Source organism: Triturus cristatus, chromosome 3_1 (assembly GCF_964204655.1).
Source record: "Triturus cristatus chromosome 3_1, aTriCri1.1, whole genome shotgun sequence".
NCBI lineage: Eukaryota > Metazoa > Chordata > Amphibia > Caudata > Salamandridae > Triturus > Triturus cristatus.
In genome coordinates, this window is record NC_140583.1 from 1,175,690,234 (window position 1) to 1,175,704,643 (window position 14,410).

At 45.1% G+C, this 14,410-nt stretch overlaps 1 protein-coding gene across 4 annotated transcripts in view; it reads left to right on the forward strand.

The window, feature by feature from the left end:
* The first annotated feature begins 12,618 nt into the window (after positions 1 to 12,618).
* The window catches only part of DDX25 (DEAD-box helicase 25), a 3,162,033-nt gene continuing 3,160,241 nt past the window's right edge, over positions 12,619 to 14,410 (forward strand). For 3 of the 4 annotated variants that reach the window (XM_085646107.1, XM_085646108.1, XM_085646109.1), the window contains exon 1: positions 12,621 to 12,816. In XM_085646107.1, the coding sequence (XP_085502233.1) occupies positions 12,742 to 12,816 (75 nt within the window). In that variant the 5' untranslated portion in view covers positions 12,621 to 12,741. Of the gene's footprint in view, positions 12,817 to 14,410 lie in introns of all 4 variants that reach the window. The other variant, XM_085646106.1, reaches the window with a different exon arrangement.

The following is a 14,410-nucleotide window of genomic DNA, read 5'->3' on the forward strand; positions in this document are numbered from 1 at the left end:
TGACGACACACCTTCAATTTTCCACTGCTGGTTTGGCTCCTCCAGAATGGCTCCTGCTCCTCTGTGAAAGAGAAGCACCCCAGACCTTCCTGGTCTGCACCAGAAGCAAGTCCTACATTCTTTGTGGGTTCCGCTTGCCAAGGCTTGGTGAGTCCTAGTCCAACTTCGACGCCGCCGACAGCAAGAGCCTTCGTGGGAAAGCTCGCCTCCTGGTCCTGGTCGTCCTCGACGTCTCCTGGCACCCGTGGCTACTGCGACAAGCTTCCCCTCTTCACCTGCAATCTCCCGACATCGCCTGGTTCCTTCCTGGTCACACGTGGTCACTGGCTAGTGACCCAGACTCTGTCCCTTCTGCTTGCAGGTATCCTTCCTTCTTGATCCCAGCCTTGGGATCCACCGGACTCTCTTCACTGACTGCCTGTCAGCATCTTTCCTTCAGGCATCCATAGGAGTCGACGACGAAACGCGACGCAAGTTCACACCTATGCACTCGCAGCCCGTGGGCTAGGTAACTTGAGTACTCCGGTGCTCAACAGGGTATTGACTATCCTAGTGTCTAGTTTTCCAGTCTCGACTTCCTAGTTACTCCAGAAGTGTCCTGAATCTTATTATTTCTAAGCTGTACTGTTTTCCTCGATTATACGCATTACGCGTGAGTGTTTCCACTCTGCACCTGAATCCCGTGGGCCTCCCACTTCCTAACCTTGGGTAGTATAGTGTAGCCCCAGCGATTCCCTAGGACTAGGCCTATCCTATTTCTGTGACAGTGGTCCTTATACCACTTACTTAGTATATGGTTTGCGCGGCCCCTAGGGCCTAACTGTATTACTTACCTGTGTGACTTAATGTATGCTTGAATAAGACTGTGTTGTACTTACCTCGAATCTCATAAAGAGTGCTGAGGGTTTGACTAGAATAAATACACTTTATTTTATATATATATCTGTTGTGGTGTCCTTTTATTTGGTATTTAAGGGATTGCATATGGTATAACAGCTGGCTTCACATGCCATTCAGAGTTTAGCCTAAGACTGCTCTTTTCCATGTTACCACTAGGATAGCTGGTCTATAAGGTTGACTTTACAACCAATCACCATAAGAGTTGTTTGGACTGATATAAGGTGTACACTAGAACTAGTGACATCATACATCAGGCCAACTTCTCACATTGGTGAGCAGCGGTTGGGATCTGAGCTTGCTGTTGTAATACCATTGTAATCTTGAGATACTAAATTGAAAGATCACACAGATATTGTTTAGGTACATATAACATAGATTATAATACTTAAGTCCTACTGGACTTAGTTGTTGTAGGTTGAAGGGCCTAGCACACCCTGACTACAACTACTAGAGAGGTTTAGTAGATACAACTAGTGTAGGTAGGTGCACACACCACACCCTCACTAGATCATGTCTCTGGGAGGAGATCAAGTTGATCCTCTCTCAGGAGGGGTCTAGAAAGATCCCCTCTAGATATGATACCCTAACTTTTCAGGAGATGAGACAATTGTGTACCTCCAGAAAGTTAAAACAGGGTACAAACCCTACCCTCATTCAGCTAGTAGAGATCCTAGAGGAGTATGATGCTCATAGGGCCTCCCAGGCTGGTACCCTAGGTACAGGGGAGGGTCTACCCACTACAGATGAGTCAGATGGGACTTCAGATGAGGAGGTAGACAGCCAGGTCGAAGTAGGAAGACTTAGCCAGGCTAACTTAAGCTTGCATGGGAGTCTGAATGGGGCCCCCCCATTCAGACCCCCAAGTGGACTTAAACAGAGAAACAGAAGAGACAGATCCCCTTCAAGGGAATCCATCCACTCCCATGTCTCTAACAGCTCCAATGCCTCTTCTCACAGGGGAATGACTTCCCCACAGAGAAAAGAGCATGAAGCCAGAATGAGGGAAGCTAATCTGAGGATTGAGAGGGAAGAACTTGCCCTTGCCAAGGAGAAGCTTGCTCTGGCTAGAGAGCAGAAGTTAAGTGGTTTAAAACCCACTGGTGGCAGCCATATCCCTAAGGAGAGGGACAGGACCTATGATAATAGACACCTGAGCAAGATTGTCCCTCCCTACAAGTGTGGGGATGACATCCACAAATGGATAACTGCTTTGGAGAGAGCCTGCAAAGTACAGCAGGTACCCCAAAGTCAGTGGGCAGCTATCTTGTGGCTCTCCTTCTCTGAGAAAGGTAGAGACAAGCTCCACACGGTTAGTGATGAGGATGCTGACAATTACACTGTCCTGAAGAGTGCTCTAATTGATGGGTTTGGCCTAACCACTGAACAATACAGGTTGTTGTTCAGGAATACCCAGAAGACACAGACTCAGGACTGGACTGACTTTGTAGATTGTGCCACTAAGGCTTTGGAAGGCTGGCTATTGGGAAGTAAGGTTAAGGACTATACAGGATTGTATAATTTGATCATGAGAGAACAAATCCTTAACAACTGTCAAAACCAGCTACTGCATCAACACCTGATTGATTCTGATCTGACTTCTCCCCAAGAATTGGGAAAGAAGGCAGAGAGATGGGTCAGGACTAGAGTTAAGCAGAAAAGCCAGAACCAGGGCGGTGATCAGAAAAAGGCAGACCAGAAGGGTAATGATCAGAAACAAAAAGACCAGAAGTCTTCACCAGGCCCCCAAAAGGCTCAGGGGGAGGGTGGTCCCAAAAAGGATAAGAAGAAAGATGGCCAAAAGAAACCATGGTGCAACTATTGTAAGTCAAACTCACATTGATTTAGTGAGTGCACCAAAAAGGATAAGCCCCCAGCCACCATTGCCCCTAAGGTAACTGTACCCCCTAGTCCAGCTGTAAGTGGTGGTTCCCAGCAAAAGGGTGTAGTAGGGTTAACCCTGGGAACTGAGGAGGATTCTGGCCTAGTCAGGATACCTACTCAGGCTGTTCTGATCTGTGATGGGGACATAGCTTTGTACTCTACTATAGGTCCCAGTAACCTGGGCAAGTACAGACAGACTCCTTTTATCAACCAGAGAATGGCTCAGGCCTACAGGGACACTGGGGCTAGTGTCACAATGGTGACCCCTGCCTTTGTGGACCCTGGACAGATCATGCTAGGTGAGAATTACCTAGTGACCAACGCTAGCAATGCCACTACTTCCCATAGTGTGGCAATTGTTAACTTCTCCTGGGGAGGGGTAACTGGCCTCAAGAAAGTTGTTGTTAGTTCAGACCTTCCTGTGGAGTGTTTATTGGGCAATGATCTTGAAACTTCAGTTTGGTCTGAAGTGGAGTATAGGACCCATGCAGAAATGCTTGGGATAGATGCACATGTCCTTGCTGTGACCAGGTCACAGGCCAAAAAGTGCAACACTGAACAGGTGCTGGATCCTGGGACAATGGACCAGACACAACCCAAGAGAAAAAGCAGTAGGGTTAAGGCTGTGCCTTCCCCCCTGCCTCAGGTGGTGGATCAGCCCTCACAGGAGGATGACCCTGAGAGCCCTGAAGGAACTGTCCTAGAAGAACTGGAACCTGATCAGGTTGAGTTTCTTGGGACAGGGGGACCTTCAAGGGCAGATCTGAGGCAGGCACAATTAGACTGTCCTTCTCTTGAACCCCTCAGACAGCAGGCTGCTGCTGAGGCTGCAGGGAATGCTCAAGGTACCCATAGAGTGTATTGGGATGAAGGGCTGCTGTATTCAGAGGCTAGAGACCCCAAGCCTGGTGTATCCAGGAGGTTGGTCATACCACTGAATTTCAGAGGCTTCCTTTTTACCTTGGCCCATGATATTCCCCTTGCAGGACACTTAGGCCAGAACAAGACTTGGGACAGACTTGTCCCTCACTTTCACTGGCCTCATATGTCAGAAGATACCAAGGAGTTTGGTCGCTCCTGTGTCACCTGCCAAGCCAGTGGCAAATCAGGTGGCACCACAAAGGCCCCTCTCATACCACTACCTGTGGTGGAGGTTCCCTTTGAGAGAGTGGGCATAGATATTGTAGGACCAATGGACCCACAAACAGCATCTGGGCACAGGTTCATACTGGTGATAGTGGACCATGCCACCAGATATCCAGAAGCTATTCCCCTAAGGACCACAACAGCTCCTGTTGTGGCAAGGGCCCTACTTGGAGTATTCTCCAGAGTGGGCTTTCCAAAGGAGGTCATTTCTGACAGAGGTGCCAACTTCATGTCAGGATATTTGACTGCAATGTGGAAGGAATGTGGTGTGAACTACAAGTTCACCACACCCTATCACCCACAGTGCAATGGGCTTGTGGAGAGATTCAACAAGACCCTAAAAGGGATGATAAAAGGTTTACCAGACAAGCTTAGGCGAAGATGGGACATCCTTTTACCCTGCCTTCTGTTTGCTTACAGAGAGGTCCCACAAAAGGGAGTTGGCTACAGCCCTTTTGAGCTTTTGTTTGGGCATCCTGTAAGGGGGCCCTTGTGTTTAGTAAGGGAAGGATGGGAGAGACCTCTCAGACAACCCAAACTGGACATAGTGGATTATGTACTTGGCCTCCGCTCCAGGATGGCAGAGTATATGAAGAAGGCTTCTAAAAACCTTGAGGCAAGCCAAAAACTCCAAAAAGCTTGGCATGACCAAAAGGCTGTGCTGACTGTTTACCAGCCAGGGCAGAAAGTGTGGGTGTTGGAGCCAGTGGCCCCAGCAGCACTCCAAGACAAATGGTCTGGACCCCACACTATTGTTGAGAAAAAGGGAGAAGTCACCTACTTGGTGGACCTTGGGACTCCCAGAAGCCCCCACAGGGTGCTTCATGTCAACAGATTGAAGGCATATGTTGACAGGGCAGACATGGGCTTACTCATGGCTACAGATGGGGGCAGGAGGAAGAGAGTGACCCTCTCCCAGACCTGTTGAATCAGAACCCTGATGATGGCTCAGTTGATGGTGTGGTCTTTTCTGACAGCCTCACTGTCCATCAGCAACAGGACTGCAGACAAGTTCTGCAATCCTACAGACATATGTTCTCTCTGACCCCAAGTCAGACAAACTGGTGCACCCATGAGGTGGACACTGGTGACAGTCTGCCTGTGAAGAGTAAAATCTACAGGCAACCTGACCATGTCAGGGACTGAATAAAAGTTGAGGTACAAAAGATGTTGGAGCTGGGAGTCATTGAACCTTCAGAGAGCCCTTGGGCTAGTCCTGTAGTCCTTGTGCCAAAGCCTCACAGCCAAGATGGTAAGAGAGAGATGAGGTTTTGTGTGGATTATAGAGGTCTCAATGCTGTCACTAGGACAGATGCCCACCCAATACCTAGGGCAGATGAGCTCATTGACAGATTGGCAGCTGCCAAGTTTTTAAGTACATTTGACCTCACAGCTGGCTACTGGCAAATCAGACTAGCTGAGAATTCAAAAGCCAAAACTGCTTTCTCGACCCCAGGAGGACATTATCAATTTGTGGTAATGCCCTTTGGTTTGAAGAATGCACCTGCCACTTTCCAAAGGCTGGTGAATCAAGTCCTTACTGGGTTGGATGACTACTGTGCAGCTTATCTTGATGATATTGCTGTCTTTAGCTCCACCTGGGAGGATCACCTGGTCCACCTGAGGAATGTTTTAGAGGCCCTGCAAAAGGCAGGCCTCACTATCAAGGCCACAAAGTGCCAGATAGGGCAGAGCAAGGTTGTGTACCTGGGCCACCTAGTTGGTGAGGGTCAGGTTCAACCACTGGAGAGCAAGATCCAGACCATAAAGGACTGGACTCCTCCAACTACCCAGACTCAGGTCAGAGCTTTCTTGGGCCTGACTGGGTACTACAGAAAGTTTGTTAAGAACTATGGGTCCATTGTGACACCACTCAATGACTTGACCTCCAAGAAAATGCCAAAGAAAGTTCAGTGGACAGTAAGCTGTCAATAAGCATTTGATGACCTGAAGCAGGCCATGTGCAGTGCACCTATTCTGAAAAGTCCAGACTACTCCAAAGAGTTTATTGTCCAGACAGATGCTTCTGAGTTGGGTGTGGGAGCTGTTCTTTCACAACTGAATATAGATGGTCAAGACCAGCCCATTGCTAAGTAGAAGACTGACCCCTAGAGAGAAACGTTGGTCAGCCATTGAGAGGGAGGCCTTTGCTGTGGTTTGGGCCCTGAAGAAGCTGAGGCCATACTTGTTTGGCACTCACTTCAAGATTCAGACAGACCATAAGCCTCTCTTGTGGCTAAATCAGATGAAGGGTGAAAATCCCAAACTTCTTAGGTGGTCCATTTCCCTACAGGGGATGGACTTCACAGTGGAACATAGACCTGGGACTGACCATGCCAATGCAGATGGACTATCCAGATATTTCCACTTAGAACATGAAGACTCAACTGGTCAAGGTTAGTTTATTGTCCCTAAGTTTGGGGGGGGGGGGTTGTGTAGGAGAGTAGGGTCTGCTTTCTATGTTCACCCCCACTTTTTGCTTTTGCTTTACTGGTTTTCGACTTAGATGTGGCTGTGGGCCTGCTAATCGGACCCACAGCCCTGCTGGTCTCTCTCTAAATTAATACTATGTACGTTAGGTGCATAACCCAATTGGTAGGGACCACCTTATTAGACCCTGTATAGTGTACCCTAGGTACCCAGGGCATAGGGGTACCCTAGGCCTACCAGGGGCTGCAGCATGTATTATGCCACCCCTGGCCTGGCCTTCCATTATGACACAACTGGCTGATCACTCAGCTGGGGCAAGGTCGTGTAATCACCCCTTGCTTAGGTGTAGTATTCCTATACCTACCTTATATATGACACGTGTGTACCTATCAGCCACTCCTATGGCAGGCCTTAACAATCCTGGAGGCAGAGTGCTTGGTAACATGTGAGATAGTGCTCTAGCATGAGCTGAGCCTGTCTGCAGCTTTCGGAACCATGTCCTTATAGCTGTTCTATGATATAGCCTACCATATACTCTTAAAGTGCCTTATAATCTTAAACGGTTATGGTAACTATGGTTTGGCTGTATCAAAACATGTCGTGTAAGGTGTCTAACACTTTGGAATAATACCCCCATCCCATTTCTGGTGATGAGGATATTATCCCTCCCTTCTAGAGGGAGAAGACATGTTGAAACCTACTTACCCGGTTAAAGTTAACCAGAGCCCCAGCATCACAAAATGGATGCTGCTGCCGCGACACCAGTCTGACCTCCTGCTGCTGGGAGTGATCCCGGCACGGGAGGCTTGGACAATAGGTTTCCTGCCTTGGGAGGTGCTAGCACCACCCCAGACAGGCCTTAGTGTATTGGGGCAGGGAGGGATGAAAGAAACTAGACACTGCCTGGGGCACACAAGGTGTCCCATGCATAGTCCAGTTCAAACCGGTGCTGGGGCACTCCAGCCCCAGTCCTGGCGCCCCTCCCAGGTCCCACCCATAAGGTGTGACCTAGCAGGCAACCCAGCCCCCCAGATTAGTATAAGTGTGGTAGCTGGGCCCCAGGAGATTAGATTATCCTGAACCTGCAACTTGAACAGAAACTCTGGACCTTCGACAGTCGACGAAAGAGAATCTCCCTTGTGGCCAAGGAGTGGTCACTCTGTGCGAACAGGCACCATCAAGAGACTTACCCTTTGCTTTGCTGAAGTTCTACGAGGGACCGACTGCAGAGCCTGACCAGAGACTTGACTTCCAGACTTCTCCGACCCTGATCCACATCCACAGCCGAGCTGAGATCCGTGGAGGCGACGAGAGACGTGGGACCGGCTACCTGGGAAAAGTGGCGAGTATCTTCCAGCGCAGCTTCTGAGGCACCCTCGAGGTTGCGCACCGGGGATTGAGAAGCCCCAACCCCAAGCACCATCTGCAACGAAGATCAGCCCCCCACACTCCACGAGTCCTGCGTGGGGCCCTTCTGCATTTTCCTGCTTGCCGCGTCTGTCCGGTTACTTGCCCGTTGGCTAGTAACCTCTGTGACGACACACCTTCAATTTTCCACTGCTGGTTTGGCTCCTCCAGACTGGCTCCTGCTCCTCTGTGAAAGAGAAGCACCCCAGACCTTCCTGGTCTGCACCAGAAGCAAGTCCTACATTCTTCGTGGGTTCCGCTTGCCAAGGCTTGGTTAGTCCTAGTCCAACTTCGACGCCGCCGTCAGCAAGATCCTTTGTGGGACAGCTCGCCTCCTGGTCCTGGTTGTCCTCAACATCTCCTGGCACCCGTGGCTGCTGCGACAAGCTTCCCCTCTTCACCTGCAATCTCCCGACATCGCCTGGTTCCTTCCTGGTCCCACGTGGTCACTGGCTAGTGACCCAGACTCTGTCCCTTCTGCTTGCAGGTATCCTTCCTTCTTGATCCCAGCCTTGGGATCCACCGGACACTCTTCACTGAATGCCTGTCAGCATCTTTCCTTCAGGCATCCATAGGAGTCGACAACGAAACCCGACGCAAGTTCACACCTATGCACCCGCAGCCCGTGGGCTAGGTAACTTGAGTACTCCGGTGCTCAACAGGGTATTGACTATCCTAGTGTCTAGTTTTCCATTCTCGACTTCCTACTTACTCCAGAAGTGTCCTAAATCTTATTATTTCTAATCTGTACTGTTTTCCTCGATTATACGCATTACGTGTGAGTGTTTCCACTCTGCACCTGAATCCCGTGGGCCTCCCACTTCCTAACCTTGGGTAGTATAGTGTAGCCCCAGCGATTCCCTAGGCCTAGGCCTATCGTATGTCTGTGACAGTGGTCCTTATACCACTTACTTAGTATATGGTTTGCGTGGCCCCTAGGGCCTAACTGTATTGCTTACCTGTGTGACTTAATGTATGCTTGAATAAGACTGTGTTGTACTTACCTCGAATCTCATAAAGAGTGCTGAGGGTTTGACTAGAATAAATACACTTTATTTTATATATATATCTGTTGTGGTGTCCTTTCATTTGGTATTCAAGGGATTGCATATGGTATAACATCTGGCTTCACATGCCATTCAGAGTTTAGCCTAAGACTGCTCTTGTCCATGCTACCACTAGGATAGCTGGTCTATAAGGTTGACTTTACAACCAATCACCATAAGGGTTGTTTGGACTGATATAAGGTGTACACTAGAACTAGTGACATCATACATCAGGCCAACTTCTCACAATTAACACATGGTATTTCATGTAGTATATTATCAAGCTTATTTTATAGAACAGGAAAATTACAGTATTATTATTCTAACGTAGATGTAATTTTTTCAGAGGTTCCTATTCGAAAGAGTATGAATCCAGTTCTTAGTACGAAAGACGCACAGTTTATGGGTGAATGTTTCTTAACTATGAAATCAATAGATATAGCAGAAGCACACAAAACAATCTAACATGTTCATTACACGAAGAAGAAAAGGTATTTTTGAATTTAGTTGAGTAAAGGAGACAGGACTTCCAAAGAAAAGCTTCTGAAAAGAAACCTCAGATTCCTCAATGGGCTGAGAAAGAGGAGATTTATATACCTGGCAAGACTCATGCTACGATATCCCTAGATTTTGAAAAGAAAGGGAAAATCTGTCTCCATAGATTAAAAACTGACTATAACAATATCTTTTTTGGTTCCAGTGAATGTGAACATAATTTCTTAGTTATTGGGGATGAGTCTAAAAGGTGGAACAGATCCAGTTTTCCCTGGAGTCTATTATGTGGGTGGGAATAAAGCCTATATTAGGCTGCCTGCACATTGGTATAGGAGTTGCTCTTTTGGGATAGTATTCCTTAAAGTCTATCATGTAAAAACAATCACTGGAAGCAATGAAAACACAAAGGAACTAAAACGCATAAAAAGAGCTAGTTTTTCAGAAATAGTCATATTTAGTGCATTGATACCTTCAGTGGGAGTCATTCTAAACTCACGAAAAATTTGTCAGTTATCCACAGTGGTTGATCGTCTATTGAAAGATACTGCTGGAGGGTTTTTAATGATCAATACGGAAATGGTTGCAATTAGGTCAATGGTTTTACAAAATCGACTTGCTCTTGATATATTATTGGCAAAAGAGGGCGGAGTCTGTAAAATTCTGAAAGCGCAACATTGTTGCACTTATATTCCTGACAAAAGTGTCGAAATTGGAGGGTACATTAAACTTATTTCTAAGTTGGAAGAAGATCTGAAACCACTGGAAGTTGACGGTGTATGGAAGAAATTAACAAACAGTATTACTTCAATAGGGAGTTGGTTTACTAATATAGGGAAGAGTATTATAGGTCATATAATACTTCCCATATTTGGAATAACAATATTAATTTTAGCAATAATGATATGGTGCAAATGTTGTATAAAAGGAAAGAGATATGAAGTAAACGAAAAAGGAAAGAAAAGCAAGTATGAGGAAATACAGTTAGAAGAAATGAAAGGCGAATTGAATAAAAGGATGAAAAGTTTACAAGGCAATAATGAGGAAGGAAACAGAAAGATTGAAAGGAGAATTGAGATGTGCTAAAGTTGACATCTGATTAGGTGATGGGTAATTTTATGATGGCATAAAATGCCATCAAAGAGGGGATTGATGGAGCAAGGTCTCGTGTAAAGGAGACCTACTCGGATGCGATCCTCTCATATAATTTCTAATACGGTATTAATAATGTTTGGTGTAAACTAATATGCACCACATTCCATATTGTTGCCAGAATGACGCTTGCCTATGTGTTATACTAACTGGAGTGAAACTCAAGATGGCTGCTAACGCGGGAAACTGCACTGCGCATGCGTCAACTGCATCTACGCAGTATGACGGTCTTTCGCTTGGAGGGAATTTTCTGCAGCTGCGCAATTGCATCTAAAATGGTCGCTTGGAAGCTCACATGCTAAGCATCTGCCTTGCTGAAACTAAAACATGCTATTTACTAAATGCTAATGCGGGAAGAGCTATTATAATTAAATGGAATTAAAGTAGATATAGGTGGTATACAGTGAAATTATTTTATTTTGAATTTAATGTTTCTTTCTGACCTCTCTACTAGTTCGTATTTGGGCCTCCGGTTGTAACTGAAGTGCATACTGCACGTGACTTTCGCGCAAGCTCAGTAATAACCAGCCAGAACAGAAACCATGATGTTGTACTTGAATCTCATCCAAGGCCACATTCGCAACATGTCCTGGGAACCTGTCGGACATCCGGAAATCTGAACAAGAATAAAGCTAAATGTATACAATTAATTGTAGATAAAGATGTGAATGCGTGTGGGAAATAAAGCTTGGGAAAATAAATTAATGGAGGGACTATTAAACAAAGGACTAAAGAGAATTATTAAAACTTAGCATGGTGTGATGATCATCCCCCCTTGCCTGTCCAATCAGAATAAGAAATTTCATAAACTCGAAACATTAAGGGGTGGTACATGCCATTAGGAAAGTATAATTGAGGTAAATTAGTTAGTTAGTTCTGTTTGTGTCGCTGAGATGCTGAGAGACCAGGATGCTGTCCAAGAGCTGAACAAATGCTGAAGAAGAATCGAATTGCAGAACTTAGATTCTAAACATAATTAGAAATAGAAGAAGATCGCGGTAGAATCGAGGAGGTAAATTAGGCAAAGCAATAGAAGAAGATCGCAGAAGAATCGAGTAGGAAGATAGTGTCAAAGAGGGGTACGACACAGGCATCAGATCTTGAGGAGGTCACCTATCCTGTCCTGTAACCTGTCCTGAAGCTTTGTCACCTGATCTGTCCCAGGGGACCTTTCCAGCTCCTTGGCCAAGGGGTTGGTTTCCACACCATTCTAGGTAATTATATGTTGGTGTAGTATGTCATTGTACTGCTCTCTTTCTTTTCTCTTCTCCAGGTACTGTCATTGTTGCTAATATTGTTTAATTAGATGATTGACCTAATTGACTTAATTTTCCTTCCTCCTTGGAGAAACGGAGTTCTTACTGTATATAAATTTGCTCATGTGAAATTAACCAGATAAACATTTAAAACTTTCCTGAGAGTGATTATTTCAAACCAGAAAGAAAATCAGATCCATGTCATTTCACCATCAACTAGTTCCAACTAAAAGGTCCATTGACCAGAGGAAAGAACTTTTTGATTCAGTGAAAGATTAGTTAAATTAGCTGGTTACTAATCAAAAAATTGACCACCAGTGGGATTTACTAGCCTATGTGAATGTGTGTGAGTTTATGCGCCCAGGTGAGTATATGGTAGTTGAGTACCTGAGGTTGGTAACCCGCTGGATCACCTGCCCCCAGGGAGGGGGGCTAGTCCGACAAAATTGTCAGGGCAACTTTGGGCTCCCAGTTCGGGGTCTAGACACTACACTCAAATGTATGTCACTCTAACCCCTGATGCGTGGTTCTTGGCCGAGCTGTCAATCAACGGTACTTCCAGTAACGTAATTTCCTGGGATTTCACATTGTATGCAAAATAGGTAGGGCGCACAAATTCCTTTTCCGCACAATGTGTAAAACACAAAAAAAGATAACAACGCATAGAACAATTTTCATGTACTCTTTTTTTGACCTCGGCGAATATCATGGAGAAAAGCGCGCTTATTTTATATCCCGGGTAAAAAGTGGATAATCTTAGTGCGCTTTTTAATGCTTAATATTTCCCAAATTCAGATTTTTCGGGCAGGGCCGCTCGCTCCAGTTGTTAACTCTGTAAACGTTCACTAAACACAACGCTGCGTGCGTAAATGGCTACTGACTGAGCAAGGGCGGGGCCTAAGCACGGTATTTGACTGTGGTGCCCGGTGGGAGCGCGCGTTTGCGTAATTAGAAGACGCTGCGACTTTGGAAACAGAGTAGAGAAGGAGGTTCAAACGAGGGGTCTAGAAGTGTGTGCGTGTGCCAGGACCATGGCATCCCCTCTTTTGAAAAGTAGCCTTATTAGCACGGGGCCCAGCGACGTACAAAATAACAACGTGCTTCCGGTGAGTACTTGGAGGAGGGTAAGGACAAGGCTTCCTCCAGAGATATGCGTGTTTCCAGTTCCACGTGTGAGTAGCCTAGCCAGGGTAGCAGTTTGATGATTTCTATGATTTGTAGTTTTGGTTACATAATGGTCTAATCAGGATTACACATCTCTGCATACAATGAGAATCAGAACTTGCGGAAAGAACTGGGGAACTTGAGAAAGAGTATTTGTGGGACTCTTACCGCCAAGCTGGGACCAGTGTCCGGAGGCTGAAGTGGAACTGGAAAAAGTAATGGAGTTACTGATGGATTGGTGGAAGATGGGGTGGATTTTTGGTGTGGATAAATTTGGTTTATAACTCGAGCATGAATGAGTTAAACAAATGTTTTTGACTTATTACTAAGGGCCATTTGTCTTGACGTTAAAGTAATTAATGACTCGCCCCTCACTTAAAAGGTTATGGGGCGTAGTTCGATGTCTGAGTTGAGTTGCAAGCTTATAGATGAACCATTCGTGCATGTCCATTTATTTGTTGCGAGTTTACATTCAAAGCTTAACCTATATAATAATTGTAACCTGGAGCATAGAATGAAATAGGAACACACATAGAAGCCTACTATGAAATTTTATATTAAGGAGTGGAGATATTGCCTTAGAATATTTGCACCTAAAGTTGGTTTATAATAGGAAATCATAAAGCAGCGGCTCTTAACATGTGGTCCGGACCCTTTGCGCTCTGCGACGCCTACCCTGAATCCTTGACTGTTTAAAAATTTTAATAATATTAACAGATTATTAAAGTGTATATCAATACAATAGCACAATATAAAATGGACAATTTTCAAATGTTCTGTAAATATCAACTAATTTGAAATTGTAGGCTAAAAATTAAGTTGGTGTACTCGTATATTTGAGGGAGTAGTGCAAATGCTTCAAACCGAATATAATTTGGATATTGGTTGGCCTCACTTGAATGAAGAAAAGTTCCAACCTTCCCATTAATGTTATGATTTTTTTTTTATAAATAGATTTGTTGTGAATTTAATGAAATACAGCATTTTTAAAGTATTTGATGAATTCTTATTTTGTGGTTCAAATCCTCAAAATTGCTTTGGCAGAGGTCCCTGGATCACAATAGTTGCTCAGTGTGGTGTCCCAGGGTACCAATAATGATTAAATGATGGTCCAGTGAAGTGAAACAAGAACCCCTGTCATAATACATATGCCTGGGTTGACCCTTGCAGGCAAAGACAACTGTCCTATTACACAAAGAAATAGGACATTGTGGTTAGTATTTATGGTGACTTTTTTGTTGTTGATTATTTTATTTGTCCGCATGCTCAAGTGACCTGGGAGTGCGCTTTACAAAATAAAAAAATGCAGGTGACGCGATCTGTTCAATAGACTTTTTGTAGACCACGTCTTATACATTTTTGTCTTCAGCAGAAAGTGATGATTGAGCTTAGAAATGATTCCAAACAGTATTTTTAAAACTATTATTGGTAGTTTTTTAATATCTAATTTTAAGTGAAACCAAGAGAAACATAATTCGAGCAGTCACAGGTTTCCCATTTCACAAAATGCAAGCAATAATGTAGCATAACATAATA